A 25,623-nucleotide genomic window follows, 5' to 3' on the forward strand; every position below is an offset into this window, starting at 1 on the left:
ATAGCTCATGACTGACACATGGAAAGCAGCAAATTGATAGTGTATCAGAGTTTAAAGGGAAGTTAAAACTTTGATATAACAATGCATACCTTTTTTTTTCCCCTAATTAATTTTACTTTAACATAAATTCCAAGTGGTTTAACTACTCAAATAGTAAATTCAAAATCTTACATTTTTAAATTCATGAACTTGCTAGCATTCAGTTAGGAAAGGGTAGGAAAGCATGCTCCCAATAATTTAATATTAAAAAAAAAAACCCAAGCCACAGCACTTCCACAGGAATTCCTTCCTTCTCTAAGTTACAACTTTTTTGAAAGCTTAAATAACTCACAGAAAAGAGCAAAGCTGAATTTATGGAACTAATATAACTATCTCACCTGCCTCCATCATAACCAGATTGCATTAATCTTAGCTGCCCTCTCCTTGATTACATTTCATATTTGAAATTATTAAAAAACATGCGCCTTCTAAACCCACACTGATTCAAACATAAGGAAACATCTTGACAAAATTATTTTTCAGCACACAGCACAAGCTATTTAAGTGGTATGAGAGCCAAGAAATGAAGAAATTAAATCCCTGAGGACTTAAAAATCTCTCGTTAACCCTGTAGGAAAAAGCCTTCTATATTAGGATTGAGACCAAGTACTAGGTGCTTCAGAAAAAAAGGTAAGGACTTTGTGTTCTCAGAGACTGTGTTTTGCCTGGTCACCCCAACTGAGACTGTACCCAATGCAGCTGAAAAGCCCATCAGACAACACCACAAGACAGTCCAAAGAGAGACTACATGGGAAGTATTATTCTTTGTGTGTTCCTCTTCTATGAAGGAAAACAAGAGGACTGAAATATTTTTCAAGCATTTAGCTCATTTAACTACTTTCACTATTCCTCCTATTATTGAAAACCAACCACTTTCTATTCAAAGTGAGTGCTATAATAAATCTCGGTACCGCCTGCTTCCTCTCCTGTCGGGAGTAATTGATTATAATGGCACAGCAAGATTCAAAGATGCAGTGCATGCAGCCTTTTCTGTAATGTCTGTAGTTTAACATCAGAGAGGGTTGAGGTGCAACATCCATCAGCCCAAAGGCGGAGTCAAGCACAGGATATTTATGTCTCTGAGGCATTTTTTTTACTTTTTTACACATATGGAGGAGTCAAAAGGGCCCAAAGGAGAACTGGTCTCAGCCAATGCATACTAGCCTAGGTAAGGAAGTGTATCTCAGGAAAGGAGCGGGCAGCCTTGACACAGATGCATAAGGTTCTTGTATTCTCTTGCAAAGAGTCTGTAGTTCAAATCTCAATCTTGTGTAATATGAAGAAAAACAATTCTCAGTGATACTTGCCAGAAATGCTCCAGGTTATCTTTTACTCCAGTGTGACCTAAATATCTTATTAAAAAGCATGTGTTTGTGTAATTATATAAAATTCCCAATAACTTGCTTAAAAAAACCCCACCAAAACCACAATGCTTTTATTCTCTATGCCTCTTCCCTTCCCATCAATAAATGTCTTTGCACATTTAGTTTCTCATTACAGTTTCCAGCAACCTAGTGGAAATAAATGTCATAAGATTGTTTTTCCATGCTAAGTTAATACGCTGGTTTTGCAAACTGGAGGATGCTTTCTCAGCAGGGAAATAATTATTCTGAAAACAATGAATTTTTCTTAACAACATCTAAATCTTCATAAGATATCCAGGGCTTCAAGCCAAACTATCCACAGCATGAGTTTATCTCTATTTCATCAGTGATTGTGTTGATAACTGTGCACTAACAATGATCCTCATTTTATTTATAGGTGTATAATTAGACATATCCAAGAGCTAGCACAATTAGTGGATTCAAATAAGCCTTTCCAGATAGCTGTGCAATACCCAGCACCAAGACATGACAGTTCTAATAAATTCTCCAGGTTATGGCATTTTCACTGATTACAGCGTGACACTGGCCACATATTTGGCTTTGCAGGCTTTTGGTAAAATGAAAAGCTGAACATTTTTGTTGAATTTGTAAATAAAGCTACACTAGTTTCCCCATTCAAGTTTTTTTTCTCAATATAACAAGTTTTGGTATCAGGATGACTTACCACACAATGAATAGAAAGAGGAACAGTTGTTACTGTTATAAACTGTCCTTGATTTAATCCCCCTCCCCTAGTCTAATGAAGTTTTAACCAACTGCAAACGCACTAGCAAGAACATGAAGCTATCCCTACATTGGTCCCACTTAGGGCACCTTGTTTTTTTGGGGATGTGCTGATCTTCAGCAACATGGTTCAAACCAAATTTGACCTACATTGGTGGTTCAGACTAGGTCACTGAAAACTTTGTAGTCTGGGATAACCAGCCACATTGCACAAGCGTGCACTGCTGGTGTGCAGGCTGCTCAGGCTGCATGTGAGCCGTGCATTGCTGTCAGGTAGCGCTCAGGGCACATGCACTAGTGGTCATGGCATTTTTCAGGTAGGAAAGGAACTTGGTGCTCTGTTGCCTGTCGTGCTCAAAGTTGTGAAGCTCAGCATTGATTGAGGACATGTCATCTGCATCTCTTTGACTCAAGGAGCTGTGCTGTATGCCAGGTGATGAAACAAGCCAGAAAAATCCTCTCTGACATTACAATTCTAGACAACATCCAACATGTCACAAGTAGGGGCTTTCAGTGATTTCTTCTCGATTTTTATAAATGCAAATAAATGAAGGAAGTCTGTAATGCAACAGTTGGCACTTAACTATATAAGAGCTCCTTTTGATCTCAGTTTTCATTCATTTAGCTTTAGGATCCTTCATGACCTCATTCATTTAGCTTTAGGATGCTTGAATACCATTAACTGAAATGAGGTAGGTTACATTAGGCAAAAAGATTTCAGCAGTTTTCAGCAAAAAATATGCTAAAATTAAATCAAATTGCTGGAATTGAAGTTCTCTCTTGAACTCTTCGAAACTTCCTCTTGATAGTCTTTGAAACTCTGGCTATGGTGTTTCAAATGATAGATATTTAGAGCCTTAAATTGATAGTATTTTATTGTTAATATTTTCATTTATTGTTCATTGTCATTTATTTATGTTATTGTTTAATGTGATTATTTAATGTGACTTTTAAGAGAAGTTATTGACTGTAATTTCAATAAATTCCCTGAATCCAGCTAGTTTATCACTGCCAAAACTATTTTTTGACCTCTGAGTTTGACTGCTGTAGTTGGTGGAATTTCCAAACAGAAGCAGGAATATTTCAAGTCCTAGATGATGATAATCCACTACTGTAAATACATTTTTCCATGTAAAATAGGTACTATCACAATTTGTTTGCTGAGACGGTGAAAGATGAGGGTACATCTTTGGAGACCCTTCTTTGCCAGAAGAAATTACTTAAATATTGGTAAAACTAATACTAATAAAAATTCTTGTTTTGTTGAGTACTTACTGTATTGAACACATCTCCTTTTATTTTATTTATCTACTTTTACGTTCTTACGTAATTTTAATCAGAATAATGCAGTTTTCCGTTGAAAAAATATTTTAGAATTATTTTTCATTGTTCTAAGATTTTACTTGCATTTTCTTATTCTACAAACTTCTGCCTTCTCCTTGACTCTCCACTCCTTTTCCAAAGAAAGCTCAGGGGACTGTAATTCTGTCTAAAACACACAGGATTTGCAAATCTCCTCTTATTTCATTCTGTATTTTGTGCTGAGACTTTCCTAAAAGTGGGCCCTTTGTTCTTTAAAAGGGTCTATAATCAATATTTTGATTGTCTCAATTGTACTGCCTAGTTTAGTAAGAAAACAAAATTGCTGAAAGTGAAGTAGATTGATTTTCAGGGGCCAAGGTTGCACGAAGTAATCTTATTTCATGTAAAAAATATGTCCCCGTATACCTTGGAAATAGAGAGCCTCCAGATAGGAAATGAAGCAGACAATTTAATTTAGTTTTATGTTATTTTAATTATGCCAAATTGATATAAAACATAAATGAATTTGAGTGTATTCTTCATTCTTCCACAGTTGCTAAACTCTGTGCTTCTCTGATGCAAGCAGTACATAGGCAGAAGAATACAAAAGCATCCAGCTTTTTTTTGCCCTTGTGAGCAAGCTGTTGCTTTTAACACAGAGTTTAGCCTCACAAACAGATCCTGGAAGTTTGGACTCCATGCTGAACATGGCACAGTGTATCTAGTCAGTTTTGCAAAATGCCTTGAATGCCAAGTGGCATGCACTTCTAACCAGTAGAAGGTAGAAAAGCTTTTAATATTGTGTACAATATACATCTGTGTGAAACCAGTCATTTGACAGATGTTCTGATGACAGACGTACTGATGACAATTATTTTATTTTAATTGGGTGTTATTAAGTATCTGACGCCCCTAAATGCTGTTGGTGTTCTGATGTGTGGCTCCAGCAAATAAGAAGTTTTCAAACCTGTGGGATCCTCATGCCTTACCCTGCAGTAACGTATTCAAAGGGAATCTGCCTTTTAGAGCTGGTCTGAGAAAATTTGTCTAATTTCATGCCATAATAGACTAGGTGAGTGCACATGTTCAAAGTACCAGATTTACACAGAGGAAGTTTAGATTAGATATAAGGAAGAAGTTCTTTACAGTGAGGGTGGTGAAGCACTGGAATGGGTTGCCCAGGGAGGTTGTGGATGCTCCATCCCTGGCGGTGTTCAAGGCCAGGTTGGACAGAGCCTTGAGCCACATGGTTTAGGGCAAGGTGTCCCTGCCCATGGCAGGGGGGTTGGAACTAGATGATCTTAAGGTCCTTTCCAACCCTTACGATTCTATGATTCTATGATTTTGGCATAGTAATAGTATTCTCTGTACAGAGAAGCGCTTTCTGAACTGCACTTGCTTGCTTTCTTGCTGTTCCTTAGCGCTAGCTAGAGATTAAGATACCTTCAGCTATGTTTCTGACAAAATTCAAGTTGCCCCTCTACTCTGCTCTCATGACACCCCACTTGGAGTATTGTGTGCAGTTCTGGTGTCTTCAACATAAGGACATGGAGCCATTGGAGCAAGTCCAGAGGAGGGCCATGAGGATGATCAGGGGACTGGAGCACCTCCCATATGATGACAGGCTGAGGAAGTTGGAGCTGTTCTGCCTGGAGAAGAGAAGGCTGCATGGAGACCTCATAGCAGCCTTCCAGTATCTGAAGGTGGCCTACAAGGATGCCGGAAAAGGCCTCTTCATCAGGGACCATAGTGATAGGACAGGGGTTAATGGGTTTAAACTTAAACAGCGGAAGTTCAGGTTGGATATAAGCAAGACATTCTTTACTGTGAGAATGGTGAGGCACAGGAACAGGTTGCCCAAAGAAGTGGTAAATGCTCCATGCCTGGCAGTGTTCAAGGCCAGGTTGGACAGAGCCTTGGGGGACATGGTCTAGTGTGAGGTGTCCCTGATGATCTTAAGGTCCTTTCCAACCCTAACCATTCTATGATTCAATGTTCCAGAACTGGAAGTAATTATCACCTATTTAAACTGATATCTCTGTGTCCATATTTTCCTAGAAATTCCTTTTTGGTTCTTATGTTCATGGTCTACAGCACAGTAACAAAACCACAGCACATACAACAGAACAACTAATCATAGCTTATAGCTAGAAAATGCACCAAAAAAAAAAAAAAAAAAAAAAGAGAATCCTGTAGGTACATGTTGTTGGAAGCATCATACCATAATTTACTGTTCAGAAAAGTTCCTCTTTCCTGCCATTATCCAAGATGTAGATTTTTCCCAATCTGCGTATCAGTGCAAAGTTTGGAAGCATTAATCATTCTGTATTGCTTAAAATGATTGCTAGACCTTGGTTGGGTTTTTTTTGTATTTTATATACTCCTTATTTTACAGCAGTGATGCCTCTAGAAGAACTGATGGCATATCCATGGGGTTGTGGTCATATAAATCACAAGAGTCAAGCAATGAAATGCTTTTTCTCTAAACAAAGCAGAAGCGTTGCATATAGAGTATTTTCTTCAAACATCTCTCAGGGGAAACTCTTCCAGGTTTTAAGACTTTACATCTGAGCAATATTGCATCCCGTCAAAGAGATCTGCTGTGCATTCTAACATATCAAGTCTTGGCCAGGATGTCACGCTTAGTCCTTTAAGCATCTGCAATGCAGTAGTCATTTTTCACAATTAAATACCTTTGCATCTGTCTTTTGGGGTCCTCACACCTAAAAATGAAGAGGCCTTATTACTTTTTATTCGAAGATAGTCAACAGTCTCCAAACCCTGCTTAATTAATAGATATCACTATAAATGAGATATGTCATCTGAATAATAGAAAATATTCTATAAAACTATGCAGATTAAGTTTGTCTGGGAAGGCAATACTTCTCTTCATTAATCCTTCAAAATGCTTTTCAAGTGTGATGACTGCCATATCAATCTCGCATGAAGATCTCTATGGGATGCTGCTAATCATCCCTGGATAATGAGATACACAGTTCACTGCTGTCTGTAAGGTACTGCTGACCAATCTGTGCTCGCTCTTCCAGTAGCCTTCTGTGGACAGCATAGGAGAAAAGGATGATCCATGTAAGAATTTAAAAACCTGACTTTTGAGGAAGAACAGATTTTGCCTCCCATTACTTTCTCTCAAAAAGAAATGAGAAGCGTAGCTGCACAAATAACACACCAATATTTCAGCATGCACCTATTTGAAATGTGTAATGAATTCCCTGGTTTTGTACTTATCTCTTTCATTTAAAAGGACATTTTCAGGAGCAAAAGACACGGTTTAAACCCAGAAACTGAATGGTAGGCATTTAATGCTTGAATTAATAGAAACGTATCTCAGTCTGGAGTGTTATAATCACACAGGCAAATCGTGTTCACATTTTATAACACACTGCAAACTTTCAGTGGATGCTTATGTGAAAGGAAATTTAAATTGTGTGTAGAACATCTAAATTTGTGTAACAATGTCCATTTTGTCTTTCTAGCATAGCTGCAGAATGATGACCATTTCTATTCAAAGACTAAGTGCATCAACCTTTTGCTTGCAGAATTTCACATTTTGGTTACTCAGAGCATTTACATGTTATAAAAGAAAGAGCCACTGCAGTGGCTGCTATGTATCACCCATTCAACCCCAGTCTGAAAGAAACCTGAAAAGTCTCGCTAACTAAAGCATTCTGGGAGTGGCTGTTGAACCAGTATTTCCCATTATGTTACCATTAAGATCACATTTGGTTTATGGGTTGTGATATGAGACTATATCACACTATATTATAAATGGATACTACAATCAGACTATATCATATTATTGGATATAATGCTTTCCAGAGATTTCAGGCTTCACCTAAGTGTGTGAAGTATATGACTCCATATCTATGTACGTGTAATTTAGCTATCCACTATGTCCAGTGTCTGCTGCTGACATGAAATATCAGTATCATCAGTTCTTAGCATTCCATTTATATAAATTTATGATTTCAAGGCTTTGTTTGCTTAATGAAAGCTGATATTCTCTTTCACAGGGCCAAAGATCAGTTCTTCTCTCAAGGGCTTCCACGAGTCCCACTCAGGAATAATTTCTCTGGTACCTACAATGTCACTCATTTCTTTTTTTCTCTGATTTGGCCACAAGTGAATGACTCAAGACTGCCTGTGCACAGTGCTGTGCTTTTCATCTTGAACAATGTGATTCTCTCAGGACATAGCTCAATCAGCAAGACCTGTTTACAGCCTTGAGTGTTTGAAATTTCACAATGAGAAGCAAAGTGCAAGACTTAAAGTCATATATTATGGCAACTGCACACAAACTAGCAGGTTATGCTGTTTCCAGGAATAAGAGGGGGCAATATGTCAAATTTGTACCAACAGCAGTGGATGATTATCTCAAAATTTATGGGGCTCTACTTTCTCTTACACTATGGAAAATTAGGATATGAAAACAAGCAGTAAGGCTTAACTTCTGAATATCAGCTGACACACAAAATAAAATTATAAGTTTCTTCTGAAGAGTATTGTAGGAACTGAGACATAACCCCCTTTTCATACCCAGAAAAGAGAAGCAAAGCTGCATCTTTCTTAACTGTCTCTAACCTCCACTTTCCACATTGCTTTAGGCTGTTGCATACATCTCTCTTTGCAAACGCACAGCTAAATCAGTGCAAAATGGAAATCTTAGGGCAAAAGCATCTACAAGTGTTTCAGATTAGGCATTACAGCCAAAACTTTTCTTCTGAAATCCTTGAAATGCCACATTTGTCATACCCCAGCATTTCCCACCAAAACTTGCTGCTGCCCCCTCAGACAAACCCTGGCACTTCCCACCTGAGACTTGACCACCCTCCCCCTGCATTAACTCAGGTTTTACTTCCCAAAACTGTTCATTCTATTTTGTGAGTCATATTAGCCCTTCTAACCACATCCGACACTGTTCCTTCGGAGGTACCTCAGTGTTTCCTGCTCACACATGAGCACTGATCTCTTCAGATATTAGCAAGTGAAATCAGAAATCAGTCCCACAACCCAGCACTTCATGCCCCAAAACCTCCTCCTTCCTCCTGAGGAAACTCAGATGAGAGGGTATCATGGAATTACTGAGTTTTGATTATGAGAGTATTTATTAAATTTGTCTGTGGCACCACAAAATGAAAAGCTGCTGAGGTACCTGCACTCCTGCACCTCAGAGGCATGTTAGAACATTGTCTATATAAAATACACTTGAGATATCTATTATGGTCAGTAAGATTAACTCTAAAACTTGTCTAGATCCTCTATAAAAACAGCCATAGCTCAACCTCCATAAAAACATTGCCAGCTCACCTACTGAGCAGTCATGACTGATCTGAGGTAGATCATACCCAGAGAATCATCATGAATTCTCAGAGAAGCACTGGAATAAGATGTTCCATTGGAGAAACTTTGTCTATAAATTACTCTGCAAGAAAACAACCTTGTAGATAGATAGAAAAAATCCTTATATTATGAAACAGCAAATGTCATGAAAGATTAAAAAAAATACATGTGGTTCAGTAGGTGCTTTTGACGCATGATATCAATGCATCTGATGGCAAAGAGATCAAGAAGCCTATTTACAGAGATTAAGATGCCAATTGCATTCTTTGAGGGTTCAGGGTGTAAAATACTAGAAATAGATACTACTGTTCTCTGTCTAAGCCATTTTCTGTGACAATGACAAGAGGAATATTGAAGTTACACAGACAGAAGCAAAATAGGAGCTCACTGTAAGCATTAAAAACTCCTGCAGATATCAGTGAGTCTAACATTTTACTCACCTGTTTATGTGGAAATTCCTAGTATGCATGCTTAGCCCAAGAATGAGCTTTCTGTTGAAAAACAAATCAGCCATTAGCACCACCAAATCCTCCCATGCCAGTGTAAAACATTTAGAAGGATTTGGATCTCCATTCCACAACTGATTCCAAAGACAACTCCGTCCTGGGCTGTAAGCAGACTAGGGATTGCCTAACTTCCTCATTACTTTGCCTTTTATTTTCAACTGAATATCAGTGACCGAATATGCAACTGGAGTATTCATTTTGATTTGTCACACACTGAGAAGACTTCTCAGCCATTTTTTGTTATCTCTCAAACAGAAACATCCAGGAAATAAAGTATCTAAAAAATCTGGAAAATACATCAATATATAAATACCACCCTTCAAAAGGAGATGAGCTGGTGCAAATTTATTTAGATTATATGTTAACTAAATGGAGACCAGAAAACTAAGCACTTTATCTGTGAAAACGTTTTAATTCAGAACACATAACTGTAATTGGTGGACTTGTCTTCTGAACATGCTTCAGATAGGACTGTAGTATCTGGAATTATTATCAGTTTGATGAAATGCCAAATTTATAGTTTTGAATTCACTAATATTACTGTAACCTATTGGATATATTCTTTATTTTGGATCCATGACTAATATCGCGATGTACTTTTTGCAGAGCAAAAATTAAAATTTGCCTAAAAAACCAACTAGCGATTTCTATTTTTGGTATTCTTTTAAGTAAGAAGCATCTACGAATATTTAGCTAAGTCATCACTGCATTACCTAAACAAACTCTTTTGCAATATGGTGTTTTGTTATATTATCCCTGATCCCAGCCACCTTGACGAAGGACACCAGCCCCCAAAGCCATGGTTTATTAAATGCATTTTACAAATACACAAATAAATACAAATCACAGAATAGTAGTTACTGTATTGTGTAACAACAGATGACAAAGAAGGACATGAGCGAAGATTACATGCATGTGGCAACAAAGCAAGAACTCAAAGAAAGAGAATGCTTTTTATTTGTTTTAGTAATTGCCTTCAGGCATTTTTTTATTTGATTTGAGGTACTGAAAGTAAGTGAATAGAAACAGATTTTTAAAAGATAAAAAAGAGATAAGCACTCAAGTAATGTAGTTGTGAAATTTCTGCTTTACCATCATATTCCAATTTACTCAGTCTTCTGCCTAGCTTTGATTTTTGAAATTTGACATTACCATGGCTATGTGTGCCACTAAAAAATAGTCTACTGTTTGATCATTACCTCCCTAAATACTCTAATATTGCTCTCCCCTGCTCTTGTATACCATCTTTTCCCAAATAGTTTATTAGGTAGCTTACAGTTAGTTTTTCCACAAATCAGGGCTTCATATGCCAATGTCATGTACATCACGATATCATAATCTAGCAAGTAATGTTCCTAGATTACCTTCTCATTCATAATTACTGATTCTCTTTCAACTTTTCCAGTAGCCAGATTTACTCTTGCTACCACGGGCATTGCCTTGTTCTAGTGTTCGATGTTCTACCAACACAAGTCTAGTGTTTTTCTCTATGGAAATAATTGCCCTTTCACTGTTTTATTTCTCTCAATCTTCTTAAGCCAGTGTTTTCACCAGCCTGTTTGTCACAAAGGCTGACTTGTGCCTTCCTCTTATTCCCAGTCAATCCAGTCAGTTCTCTCTGTCACTACAGTAACCAAATCTCTGATGACAGTGTGACCTCTGATCTGACATCATTCGTACTTACCATTTGTACTTTCCCACTCTTGCGTTGAACTCTTCAAAGTACAATGAGAGTCCTCCTGCATTGCCAGAGAGAAAAGCTATAAATATCAGTATGACTATTAAGTTAAGGCACTGCGTTTTGAGTTCTAGAGAATGGAAAGATAAGAAATCAAATCAGAAGCACCAGTCACCTCAATGAATAAGACGTAAGTTGAAAATACAAGGAAGTGAGTCTGAGGAAATGACTTCACTTATAAACTTGCCCTCTGAAGTTTCTCTTCTTTTTCATTTGCAGCTGAAACTCCTTCCTCTACTCCAACACTGAGCAAACAGCATGGTTACCTAAGAAGGCTAAAAGGCAGAGACACACAGCTGCCTTACCTATGTGCGTGGCCATGTGGCTATTTTGTGTATATGTGATTTCAGTTTCGTGGGAATAAGGAACTAAATAATTTACAATAACCAGGCATTCCTAGATGAATAGAAAACAAATTAGCATCTCTGGATTGTATTTCCTTTAAACATATTGAGTTACCTGAGTAAGCAAATCCAGTGAAGGAAATTACAGCCCCTCTCTTAGCAGAGAGGCCCATGATAATTTAAAGCTCTAGAGTGTCGCCTTTTGGCCACAAGATGAAGGATGCCTTTCCCACTGATGGAATTAAGCTCTAATTATTTACCAAGGAGTTTATCACAGGGTGTGAAATCAGATGTCATGTCTCTCAAATGTTTTGATAATATTTTATTTCTCTACTCCAAATTTGGGGTTTTTTTTATAGTGATGTCCTTTTGGAGCACCTTCTTCCTTCCTTCTTTTTCTTCTTCCCCAGAGAAAAGAAGGACAAAGCAAAGTGGTTTAGTTTCAATATCCAGCAAAACATGACCTTGGATAGGGGCACACCACATTGGCTTGCCATGAACACATTGCTTCTGAGCAGAAGAGACTGAACTTCTGGTGAAGTTTTGCTTCCTTTTCCACGCTGTCTCAGAATCATGTTTCTGGTGGAAGTATGCCAGCTTATATGGAGGGTTTCATCCATAAAATAAGGTAAATGTAGAAGGTAGTAGGTAGTACTTACATCCATAAGGAAGACAAAGTCCTAGAATATCTACATTCATAATAATAGCTTGACAGAAAATAGAATCTGAAGAAAAAAAGAGATGACCCAAAAGTATGAAACCTTCCAGCTGTAGACTTATTGCATACAATGGTAAATGAGGATAAATTGGTTCAATTGTAACTTTTGCTAGCATATGACCTTTTTTTTCTTGGCTTAATCAATAAAGCAACCAATACTTCTCCAGTTTTGTCTGAACACAAACTTGAACAGTAAAAACAATTTGTCTATTGCATATCTCCAAAATTCAGAAAGCACACTTCAGATAATGACTGACAAACGGAATTTTGAGATATTTTAATTAATCCAAGAAATCTTATTAAGGGACGTATGACAATTCCTGAAATAAACTGAAATCCAATCTGAATATACAGGATGATGTGCCTCTTAGCACATGTTTTCCTGTTTTGTTTTGTGGATTTTTTGTTTGTTTGTTTTTGGTTTTTTGTTTTTGGTTTTTTGGTTTTTTCTGAGAGGCATCCACTAATTATCATCATTAAAATACAACAATGCAGACACTATATTCCTTTTTTCAATAAAATTGCTTTGTGCTTTAGATTGACATATTGTGACTGAAATTAACCTTTTGGCTAGGAATAGTAAACCATTTCTGAAATGGATTAATTTATTTTTATTGTTGGCTAAGATGCCTGTATGTCTCTCAGGAAAATTCTGCACAGAAATGAGAGTAAATAAACCATGCAGCACATGTATTGTGTCTGTCTCTCAGGCAATGTCAAACCCATTGTGTATATGTTAATAAGTTGACTGATAAAGTCTCTGAGTGCGTACAGTAACTCAGAGCATCCCATCTCTATGGGACTTAGTGTACATAAGCAGATCTGGCAGAGTTCCTCTGCAGTAGCCATTGCTTCAGGAGTTCTGGATGTTGAGGTGCCTCAGGGAAATCAAGCACACAAGAGCTACTGTGCTCAGAAAACACAAAACATCTGTATTGGTCTAGGCCAAGACTCTTCTAGCTGAATATCTTGTCTCCAGCAATAGATGATGGTGCTTGTCTAAAGGAAAAACACAATTAACAAAGCTAGCGTAGGCGCTCATACCCTGCAGCAATCTGTGGCTCAGGAACTTTCTGAGGCAGTGACGTTATCTTTATGATTAATAAAAACTTCTGATATGCAAAACGTTCTGTGGAAAGCAGTTCCATAGCTCAGTTATATGTGTTGTGTGAAGGACCATCTTTCTCTTTTTTTTTCATTTTGACCTCTCTTACGAAGTTTTTAATGTTTTAATGTCATTATATTAATGCCTCTTGTTATTGTCAAGTGTTGTTTTATATTCATATCCCTCATAAATCTCTCTGACAGTACATCTGGACTGTCTTTTTGCAGACTGAAGAAGGCTATTTAGTACAGAATCTTCCCTACGCTTATTCCAGTCCTACTATATCCTCTCTGACATGAGGGTTTGCACATGGTATTCAAGATGCAGAAGCAGTCGATTTATTCTGCAGTATTATATTTTTCCAGTTTGTTCTCTGATTATTTTCTTTCTCTTTTTCCTTCTCCTTCTGTCTTTGTCTTTCTGTTTTCTTTTTCCTTTTTTGGATTCTTACCAAGTCTTCAGCTAATAGACCTATTTGTTATAATCCTAGGGTGTCTTTCAAGATTTGTAGTAAACATGTCAGAATCTATCACAGTAGCTGTAAAATTAGGGCTGGTTTGTCTCATATGTATGATTTTACAAATTCTGATTCTGAAATCTTCCTGCCTTTTTATCACCCAGCCACTCAGTCTTTCCATGTTTTTCTGCAATTCTTCACAGTCACCTATATCTTTACTATCCTCATTAATGCAACAGCCAGCAAATTTTGCCACCTGGTTATTTTTCTGATCACTTGTGACAATACGTGAACTAAGGTTTTCACATATTGTCCATCTAATGCTTCAGGCTGTGAAGTGTCACAGTCAGGTTAAGAAGTTCAATTCTTCTACATATTCAAAATTCACTTTTATAAATGGATCAGCAAAAAGACCAGAGATCAGAATTCAGAAGCTCTCCCAGAGTTTCAGGACACATGGCTCAGAATGAAAATAACAATAGTATGGGTTACCTTACAGCTTTTACTAGCTTAAATAAGGGGAGACTCCATATTAGCACTGTTGATCCCATTTGCACTGAACCTCTCCCTTTGTCTGGTCAAAAGTGAGGTAATTTATATTACAAATGACCACTCAGTGCTATAGGAGAGGTTTTGATCATTTCGTAAAGTCTTTCTTTCATACTTTCATACTTTCTTTCTGAGGCACTGTAGTAGCATTGCTTTTCAACTTACTGTACAGTTCATCATTTTCCATTTTGTGATGTGGAGATGTGGAGAATGGATGTTTTTCTAGTCCTTCTGGACCAAACATGAATCACATGATTGTCTGAGATTGCGGGAGACCAGATATGATGAGCCACGTCTCTTCCACATCTGTGTTCCTTGGTCCTCAAAGAGCCTTGTATCTACAACAACAAATTACTACCAAAAAAAAAAAAAAAAAAAAAAAAAGAAGAAAATATAGGATTAAGTTGAAAAAACAAGAAAGAAAAGGAAAGGAGCATGGCATGATAAAAGAACAGAGGGCATATAAAACTCCAAGTAATACTCCAAGTATAAAACTGCAAGTTAGTAGAGAAAGCAGAGGCAAAGAATTTTAGAAATTCCTGTGTAATATATTAATTCTAGTTTCTCTTTCCACTTTCTTTCGATCATTCTGGAACATAGGGTACAACTCACGTATGTAATAAGAAATGTGCTTGCTTTTTCTCTTTGTGATGACTATTATTTCAGAATAACCATTGACTAAGCAATCTCAACTGTGTTTGTTTCCATGTGCGTCTTACTGGTGATATTATGAGAAGAAGACTCTATCTACAAGATTTTCCATTTTGTCTGAAGACACGGAGCTCATAAGCACCGTAAATTCTCACAAGAATTAATGCCATATTTCATGAAATGGGTTTCCAAAAAGACTACTTTCTACAAACATAAGTTTAACTTGTGTCGTGGTTTGAGCCCAGCCGGTAACTCAGAACCATGCAGCCGCTCGCTCACTCCCCCCGTTCTTCCTCCCCCCGCTCCCGGAGGGATGGGGAAGAGAATCAGAAGAATGTAACTCCCACGGGTTGAGATAAGAGCAGTCCCGCAACTAAGGTATAATACAAACCACTACTGCTACCACCAATGATAATAATGATTAGTGAAACAACAAGGGGAGAGGATACAATTGCTCACCACCCGCCAACCGATACCCAGCCCGACCCGAGCAGTGATCTGGGCCTTCCGGGTAACTCCCCCCGGTTTATATACTGGGCATGACGTGCTGTGGTATGGAATACCCCTTTGGCTAGTTTGGGTCAGGTGTCCTGTCTCTGCTTCCTCCCGGCTTCCCCTCCTCCCTGGCAAAGCATGAGACTGAGAAAGTCCTTGGTCGGAGTAAACATTACTTAGCAACAACTAAAAACATCAGTGTTATCAGCGTTGTTCCCAGGCTGGAAGTTAAAAAACACAGCACTGCATCAGCTACTAAGAAGGAGAAAAATGACTGCTATAGCTGAACCCAGGACAGTATCCACCCCTTATTCCATACCATTCACGTCATGCTCAGATCCCACATCTCTCAACACACCATCACCCCTGTCCCATATATACACATATATATATACACCCACACCCACACACAGAGAAAGATATCATTCCCTAGTCCATGGACCAATCCCTGTAAAATTGCTGAACTCATCCAGTCCATGATGTCAGGCTCCATCTCTTGTAATAGTCTTTCAGGGCAGGAGGGACGGTATGTAGTGTTGGGTTGTTGCCTGCTGATGATACCGCCAAACTTGTCTGGTCACTGCTGAGCTCGTCTGGTTTCCTCAAAATTCATTCTTTGTTGAGGTGATGATCGGAGGGAAGTCAGGGTCAATTGCTGGCGACCTGAAGATATCTAGCTGGTGGGCTATAAAAGTGTTATAGAGCAGGCAACAGCGTACAATTGAGTTCATTGGCGGTTTTCCCCCAAAATCAAATCCCCTTGAGGTACACATCGGACTTCCCCATCTTCCCGCATTACCCACCAAGTATATCCAGGTCCCTGAGCAAAAGCAACCCCATGAGTGGGTTTGCCTTTACCTGAAGCAGGAATAACCCAGACTGTCTTCCCCAACAAATTCTTTATGTGCACCACAGGAACTTTATCCCCCTCTACAGTACGTAAAAGTTCTGATTGGGCTGGGCCAGCCCTGTTGGCAGATCCCCTACTGTTGACCAACCAGGTGGCTTTTGGTAAATGTGTATCCCAGTGTTTGAAAGTCCCACCACCCATTGCTCTCAGTGTAGTTTTTAACAGCCCATTGTACCGTTCGATTTTCCCAGAGGCTGGTGCATGGTAGGGGATGTGATATACCCACTCAATGCCATGCTCTTTGGCCCAAGTGTCTATGAGGTTGTTCCGGAAATGAGTCCCATTGTCTGACTCAATTCTCTCTGGGGTGCCGTGTCGCCACAAGACTTGTTTCTCAAGGCCCAGGATAGTGTTCCGGGCAGTGGCGTGGGACACAGCGTATGTTTCCAGCCAGCCGGTGGTTGCTTCCACCATGGTAAACACACAGAGCTTGCCTTGGCGGGTTGGTGGGAGTGTGATATAGTCAATCTGCCAGGCCTCCCCATACTTGTACTTCAGCCATCGTCCTCCATACCAGAGAGGCTTTAACCGCTTGGCTTGCTTAATTGCAGCACATGTTTCACATTCGTGAATAACCTGGGCAATAGTGTCCATCGTTAAGTCCACCCCTCGATCACGAGCCCATCTATATGTTGCATCTCTGCCTTGATGGCCTGAGGTGTCATGGGCCCACCGGGCTAAAAATAATTCACCCTTATGTTGCCAATCCAAGTCCATCTGAGCCACTTTAATCTTCGCAGCTTTATCCACTTGCTGGTTATCCTGGTGTTCCTCAGTGGCCCGACTCTTGGGTACATGAGCATCTACGTGGCGTACCTTCACCACCAGGTTCTGCACCCGAGCAGCGATATCTTGCCACAATGCAGCAGCCCAGATGGGTTTACTTCTGCGTTGCCAGTTGCTCTGCTTCCATTGCTGCAACCACCCCCACAGGGCATTTGCCGCCATCCATGAGTCAGTATAGAGATAAAGTACTGGCCATTTTTCTTGTTCAGCAATGTCCAAGGCCAGCTGGATGGCTTTCACCTCTGCAAACTGACTCGATTCACCCTCTCCTTCAGCAGTTTCTGCAACTTGTCGCAGGGGACTCCACACAGCTGCCTTCCATCTCCGATGCTTTCCCACAATACGGCAGGACCCATCAGTAAACAAGGCATATTGCTTTTCACTCTCTGACAGTTCATTATATGGTGGGGCCTCTTCAGCATGCGTCACCTCCTCTTCTGGTGACATCCCAAAATCTTTGCCCTGACTAAAAACATCAGTGTTATCAGCATTGTTCCCAGGCTGAAAGTTAAAAAACACAGCACTGCACCAGCTACTAAGAAGGAGAAAAATGACTGCTATAGCTGAACCCAGGACAACTTGCAAGGATTGCAATTCACTTGTAGTTTTCATGAGGGGCAGCGTGATGCAGATCTTGCCTATCAGTGAGGAATCAATAACAAGAGTTGAGCACTAAAACTATGTGCTTTCAATAGCCATTTTTGCTAGGCAGAAAAACTTCTGTTTCCTGAGATATTTTAATTTTTTTGTAATGTTTTGGTGTTGGATTTTTTTTTTTTTGTTTGCTTGGTTGTAGGTTGGTTTAGGTACAGATAATTATAATTCAGCCAAAGATTAAATGTACATTGATTCCCCCTGGTTAAGTTTGAATGCAATGAAAAGATCATCATGTTCCAGCCAAATAAAGGAAAAAAAATCAGCATATTTCGTGTGAAAAACTCCCCGAGTACCAAAAGAAATATGAAGGCCAAGTGAGTACACATAAAATTCTTAGAGTACATAGTGATTTCCCAAAAGCTGTTCAACGAGTCTAAGTTTGCAACTTTCTCACCTGCAGGTCAGCTGAACCTTCGTGTTATCTTAGGTTAGACTGCTTTCTTCGAAAGACTACTTTTTATGGTTTTCCACACAAAGCAGGCGCTTTTTTCAAAGGGACTTTTTAGAATTTTTCATAGTCCTTTCGTTATTCTGTTTCTTAACATTGGTCTCTTGAAAAAAAAAACAACCCAAAAAACCCCAACAAACAAACAACTAGTTCTTCCCCATGACTGGGAGGAGGTAAAACGTTCAGTGTGAGGAGCTTTATATTATCCCTTAACTCTGAAATACCTTAGCTCTTGGGTCTTGACATTTCATATCCCATTTATGCTGATGCCAGCATTTGTAGGGCTACACAGTGACAAGTGGGATATGGGACTGATCTGGCTAAAAACTAATCTCGGGGAGGATGGTGGTATTTTAATTTTCAGTAGATTTCCCTGCCCTGACTCAGTCATGCCTGCATGGACACCAGTTCTGGCACAAGGAACAGGACAGAAAATGAGAACTGGGGAAGGTGAAAGACGGTTATTTTGCTGGCAGTGCCAATTTATGCTGGCACTGTTATGTGATGAAACTATGATGTAAGAAAGACAATCTGACATGTCAAGTGTGCAGAAATCTACAGCAAAATGTTTGAATACAGGGAGAAAGATCTTTTAGATTCAATTATTACATAAGTGGATTAAAAATTACATTCTTTAATTTCTTCATGGATTTTATGTCTAATGCCTGTTGTATATTTACATTTTAATGAGTGCCTGTCTACCCAAAACATTACTGCAAGCACAGAAAGAATGCTAGGCTGTGCAGCCAAAATGAGACGGATAGGTTGAGAGTGTGTGTCAGGACGGAATGGAAGGTTTTCCAGGTTCTGGAGACAGTTGGTAAAGTGTTCTGATAGCCACAAACACTTCAGAGAAGATTGTGGGAGACATGTCTGATCAACAAGAATTTATGTTAAAGAGATAAACAACCAGTTTGCTAAAACTTTTGGCTTTTTATATAGAGGTCATTGTAGGGAAGCCACACTCAATTTTACAGAGCATACTAATCTCTCCAAATGTGACTCCCTACAAACTCAACACACTGATTTCAGCTATGCTGAGATTTGAAATTTATGAGCTATTTATACATACTGGAAAAAATCACATTATAGATGCAGCTTGGATGCACTCGGTTTGCCAACTAACCAAATTATGCTTATATTGATATAATTTAAAATATTGGACTGAAATAATAACTAGCAAAAGAATGTAACAGACTCTAATAAAAGAATTGATACATGAATTGTACAAACTCTTAGCATAACTGGAGGTGAATCAGTCCACCCATCAGTGAAGGGATTTGGATTCCTATTGCTGAAACTGGCCGTGGGCAGCTCAATCATCAGAAAATTACTGGCTATATTTGGAAGAATAAAGTAAGGCAAGAATATGGGACTATAACATAAGGTTGCGTATTCTTCCTTGCTTAAAAATACATTTTTTTAAAAAAGTCTTTTATCCATAGAAGTCATATTGTTTCTTTTCATCTAGATATAAACTGCCCAACCCTTTACGCAAGAAATAACTAAGGAATTTGTGTGATTTAACTCTGTACAATAATTTGGAGCTTTGAAATGAGTAAAACATTCTGTACTGTAGCTATTTTAATCTTGTTTCAGAACTAGATATCTCAGCTGTGCAAGCTACAATATTGATTCATCCAGGTGGAATGAAACATGACCAGCAATAGTGATACAGAAAATTCTGTTGATCTGATTTCCTCTCCCCCACACTGCTCCTGACCATGAATACCTTAGCCTCCAACAGTTCAACTGATGAGTGAAAGAAAAGGCTCTGAGACAGTAGTAGTTTCAAAACTGCTGCAAATTTAAGCCCATGGCTTCCCTTTAAAACCGGACTAAATATAAGGAACAAAATGAATGTATAATGGTATGGGGGAACCACAGTCCTCACCACCAAACACTATGGATAGCCCACCTATCGCATCAGCATCTGAGCATCCTTGATCAAATTCCTCAGTACAAATTGGCATACAGCCATATTAATATGGATGTGTCACCAAGGATTGTCTAACGCAAGAGAAGCACTGGTGATGATTGTAATTTTTTTCCTGACCTTGTTTAGTGAGGGATGTAATTATGTCAGTGTCTTTCTGTCCTATTTCTATTCAATGGGTGGCATGGACATGCAGCTTAAGGTTACTTCGCGTAACAGCAAAAAAATTGGCTTTCCGAAGCGATTTTTTTGAGTCTGCAAATTGAATAAACCATTCAAAGAAAGTTTTAAAGCTATTTGTTCAATTCTCTGGAGTAATTATTCTCCAGTGTTAGAGAGACAATTCAGATGTCAGCACTCGAACATTGCTGGTCATTTCAGAAGACATATTCAGCTCATGTACTTATCTATTTTTGTAGGTCAAAATGAAAGCACTTTGAGGGACTATAACAGAAATTTTCTTTCCTTCATCAATTTAAAAATTGAAGCATTGTGAGGAGTGATGTGAAGTACCATCCTTTTGATCTGGGTCACTTGAGGCAGGTCTATACTTGAAGCATGGCGAAGGAACATAGGGATACAATTTTTTTATATTACTATGCTGGCAAAAAGACCTATTGTCATTGCAGATTTATGGGTTTAAAATTATGTTTCCAGTGCCACTATTCCAGTACTCATCAAATCCATACATTCTCTCTTTTTTTTCTGTATTTACAGGAGAAGGGCTAGTGCAGACCTGAGCTGAAGAGTTGATCTGTATAACTACACCACATCATATGAAAGAGTAGTAAATGCTGTTCTGACCAGTTCTAATGAAAAAGCTAAATCAACACTAACAGAACTCCCACCACCTCTTGGGCCAAAATAGGGAAGTGCGCTATCAGAGGAAGAAATGATCTTCTGAAGACCTTCTCTGACCCCAACACAGGATATTAGACAAGAAGAAAAAAAGTTTTTTTGTTAATCCACTCAGTACTGCACCTCTGAATGTGTAAACAGATTTCCCAGAAGTTTTATCACCTTGTGGTATATGGAGACCACACTAAGAGCTGTGAGGAGCAATTTGTCACCACGGACTCTGCAGCCTCGGTTAGCAATGCTACCATTGGGTGAAAGCTAAATTGCACAGTAACGAGCAAGGGAAGACGCTATGGCAGTTGAAACCATCAGGACACTGTAACAACTCACTTTCAGATTGTACTTTTATACACCTTTAAAACAATATTCCAGGGTGCTTTTTTTCTTGCTTATTATTTCATATTAAAAATAATTCTTAACTAACACAAGGATCTTAAGGAATTTCTGAGTAGCTGATTATACTGATGAAACACTGAAATTGGTTGCACACAAAATACTGTGAAATTACCTAAATAAACCAACTTGAAATTTAAGAAAAAAATAATCTTGGAAGTGTATTTTTCAAACTTACTGTGTTCCTTCTATTAATTAAAGTGCACTGTTCTTTGACTACCTGTAATCTCTGATATCTCTGTGCATAGTCCCTAATATATGAAAGCATAAAATGTAAAAATGATAAATGTCATAATAGTATTTGTTTCCATATTTCAAATGTATCAGGAAACATGCCTTCCTTTCTTATTCATGCTTTTTCCTCTTAAGACATAAAAAGCAGCAAACTGAAATCTCCAAGTGATTTTCTACCTTCAAGTTCAGGAGAGGTATCAGGATTGAAACTATGGTTTTCAACAGATTCCTCTATTGCATCCAAAGAAATTCAATAAAACATTGTAATAATAGTTTGAATGGTGTCATTTTAGCTTTAAAAGTATGACGGAAACAATTACACACACCTGTCCTAGCAGGAATAGAAAAAATAAAATGTGGAAACAACACCTCCAGAGGGCTTCATCAAAGAAACTGCAGGCAGAAAACAAGCCTACAATCACTTTTAGCCCTGCCTTGACAGATGACGTCAGATTCCAGTGCCAGCAGTGACATTTCTTAACTGCTCAGACCTTGAAAACAAGTGTTAGAACTGCTGTGATTCAAGTGTTCATCTATGAAATTACTCTTCTAGAACATTGTTGTGCATGCGCTGCTACTTTGCAGATTACTTAAAAATGCCCTGGCCGAATGGAGGGTGATGTTTACTATGCATCACGCCTTTCACTACTCTGATTCTGAGAGAAGTGCTATCTTACGTGTTAAAGGCTAAACTGCAGTGTTCAGATGAAATAAAATATCTTCTTGTTTGAAAGATGCTGCCAGCTCTGCACAAACACAGAGGAAACTGTCAAAACACAATCTAGGTGCCAGAGTACAGCTACAGAACACTTACTAAAATCCTTTAAAAAGCAGGAAAGACATGATCCATGAGAGAGTCGAAGAATTTTACTTACATAAGTGAAAGGTAGAGACCTGAATATGCTTTCACATTTATGAAAGGTTTATATTTAGCAGGCAAAATTAATTTTCCTTTCCTCATCATTCAACTAATTCAGTCCTACATTATACCATAGTTGTTTTACCTGCTTTTAGGAAAGGATTTGGCCAATATAAGGGCTTTGTCTGCTTTGGAGAAATTATTCCCTCCCAATCACACTGCTCAACTCTCTCACACGAACTCACAGATCTTGCATTATGGTCCATTTCAGGCACACCTAAAGCTCCAGTTGAGAAAAACAAACAAATAAATTAAAACCCCCTCAAACTATTAGTAAATTCTCCTTGCTTAATTTTAAAATGAAACCTGGATTTGCAGGATCTGTTTTTGCAGGATTTAGTAGGATTCTGCCTCTACTTACTCTTTAATTGGATATATATCTGTCAATTCATTAGGGATTAAAACATACTTGCCAGTGAGATTCAATACAAATCATTGTCATGACTGTTCAGTATTAAATCTCTGTGTAATTGACATCTAATTGTTGTTGACATTTAATTGCATGAATTTCTAAAGAATCCTTTTGTTATACAACTTGCAGCACAGGGCAGTAATATTTGGTAATATTCACACACCCCACCTGCCCTCACTGCCGGATTCCAGTGTTGCCACTGAGAAGATGGTTCCTAACTGAGGTGTTCTGAGTAACGGTGCAGTGAGAGAGTTTACTTCTGCTGTTTATACTTACAGCATATACAGGCTCCTCACTTAAGACAGAGCAAAAAACACCAAATGTAAATAATGTGCCTATTCTGCTTGACTCACTTATATATAATTTTAGATAAATGTAAAAAAAAAAATAAAATACTGAAAATACTGATGTTATATACATAGAATCATAGAATACCAGGTTGGAAAGGATCTCAAGGATCATCTGGTCCAACCTTTCTAGCCAAAGCATGACCTAAATTAGATGTCCCAGCATACTGTCCATCCTGTCGCCCAACACAGTGTCCTGTGTTGGGGAATCCAGCAGTTCCCTGGGGAGATTATTCCAATGGCTGATTGTTCCCAGCATGAAAAATCTTCCTCTTGTGTCCAGCTGGAATCTTCCCAGGAGTAACATGTGCCCATTACCCCTTGTCTTTTCCATGTGACTCCTTGTAAAAAGGGAGTTTCCATGTGCTTTGTAGCCACCCTCTAAATACTGGAACGTGGTGACAAGACCTCCCCTGAACCTTCTTTTCTCAACGCTGAACAAATCCAGTTCTCTCAGCCTATTTGTATAAGTCTAGTTTTCCTACTAAATAAATTCTGCTGGTTGCATCTGCTGTGTTTTCTTGCAAATGAAGAGTGGAACTACCAGAGATAGACATCTCCTGTCAGATGCTCCCTTCAGCTTGTGTGGGGTACCTGTGAAGAACCCTTGTGATTGTTTTTTCAACACAGCCCAGACATTCTAGAGAAGAATTAAATGTTTTGGGTGCCCTTTGAGCTGTGGGCATGCAGTTGCCTCAGAGCTGGAGGGGAAGTTTATTACATGGAAAATGTATCATCACCTCCTCTGCTCCCACCAAATATTCAAGTCCCAGTCCTCTTTGTCACACTCAGCATTCTCACAATAACTTTTTCATGTATTTATTTATGGGGTTCCTCCTCAGACCTGTATAGCATGCTGCCACTCACCCTGTTGCCTGGGAGAGAAGGCAGCCTTAGCTCTTCATTTGGGAGCCAGTCCAAAGGACAGTGTGATGAAGCTCTGTGATGGTCAGGAACACACAGTGTTGGCACAGGAGCACAGGTGTCAGGCTGCAGTTTGGAGTATGGGTTAAAGGGGCTTATGTAGGCTCACGGCCACAGTGACCTCCTGATTTGCTTGTCTTTTGCACACCTCTTTTGTTTTCCCATGAATAAATTGTGTTCAAGAGAAGACTTCTGTTTTTTCTGCTAACTTACTGCCATGGGGAAGAGCTTTAAGTCCTCAAACACACAGAGACTAGGGGACGGTAGGGGAACTCATAGCATGGTAGCATGGTTGCAGTTCGAAGGGACCTTAAAGATCATGTAGTTCCAACCCCCTGCCGCGGGCAGGCACACCTTCCATGAGACCAGGTTGCTCAAAGCGCCATCCAACCTGGCCTTGAACAATTCCAGGAACGGGCATCCACAACTTCACTGGGCAACCTATGCCAGTGTCTCACCACTGTCACAGTAAAGAATTGCTTCCTAATGTCTAATCTAAATCTCCCCTCTGTCAATTTAAAGCCATTCTCCCTTGTCCTGTCAGTACACACCCTTGTAAAAAGTCCCTCTTCAGCTTTCTTGCAGGCCCCCTTCAGGTACTGGAAGGCTGCTCTAAGGTCTCCCCGGAGCCTTCTCTTCTCCAGGCTGAAAAATTCCAGCTCTCTCAGCCTGCCTCCACAGGAGAGCTGCTCCAGCCCTCTGATCATCTTCATGGCCCTCCTCTGGACTTGCTACGACAAGTCCATGTCCCTCTTGTGTTGGGGGCTCCAGAGCGGGGTGCAGTGCTGCAGGTGGGGCTCATGACATTGGTCTCATGGACATTTATGTTGTGGTGAATGGTTTGGTGATCCTAATGATGCCGCTGGGTTTTGTAAAGTTAGGTATTATTATAGGGTTACTATGGCAGGATTAGGTATTACTATAGCAATTTGATATTATACAGCTTTTCCTAACTTCTTTTTGTTGCTTTTTCTTTTTTGGCTTGTTTTAATTCCATGACTCTTCTGTGTTGTCTGCATTATTTAGAAAATACCAAAACTAATCCATCCATTAGGTCCTTAGCAGGAATAACCACAACCTCTTGCAAGCCTCATAAAAACAAAACTTCTCTGTTCAATTCTTCATCAAATTTGCCTAGCATTAAGGCTGAAGTAAACGGGACTTGAAAAATTATAATGAAACTCATTACTGTCACCCTCAGTACGTTTTTAATAGAATGGCTTATTTCAGCCAAGAGCCCAGACTAACCAGACACGAGACACGAAACGCGCACTCTCCACCTCCTTACACCCCTCTGCAGCTCAGCCCGGCCCCTTCCCCCCGCTCAGGACGTTGAGCCGCCCCGCTGCGTCACAGTCGGACACGCCCCCCGCATGCGCCCTGCCCTTCACCGGGCCTGGACGACCCCATATCCGCCGGGGCGGGGGTG

The 25,623-nt window shown here is 39.3% G+C and overlaps 1 protein-coding gene across 1 annotated transcript in view; it reads left to right on the top strand.

The window, feature by feature from the left end:
• Positions 1-21,901, top strand: part of NPY1R (neuropeptide Y receptor Y1) — a 53,282-nt gene extending 31,381 nt beyond the window's left edge. The window contains exon 5 of the mRNA XM_030491983.1: positions 20,825-21,901. Coding sequence (XP_030347843.1) covers positions 20,825-20,847 — 23 coding nt within the window. The 3' untranslated portion in view covers positions 20,848-21,901. The remainder of the gene's footprint in view (positions 1-20,824) is intronic.
• The last annotated feature ends 3,722 nt before the right edge of the window (positions 21,902-25,623 follow it).

Source organism: Strigops habroptila, chromosome 7 (genome assembly GCF_004027225.2).
Source record: "Strigops habroptila isolate Jane chromosome 7, bStrHab1.2.pri, whole genome shotgun sequence".
Taxonomy (NCBI): Eukaryota; Metazoa; Chordata; class Aves; order Psittaciformes; family Psittacidae; genus Strigops; species Strigops habroptila.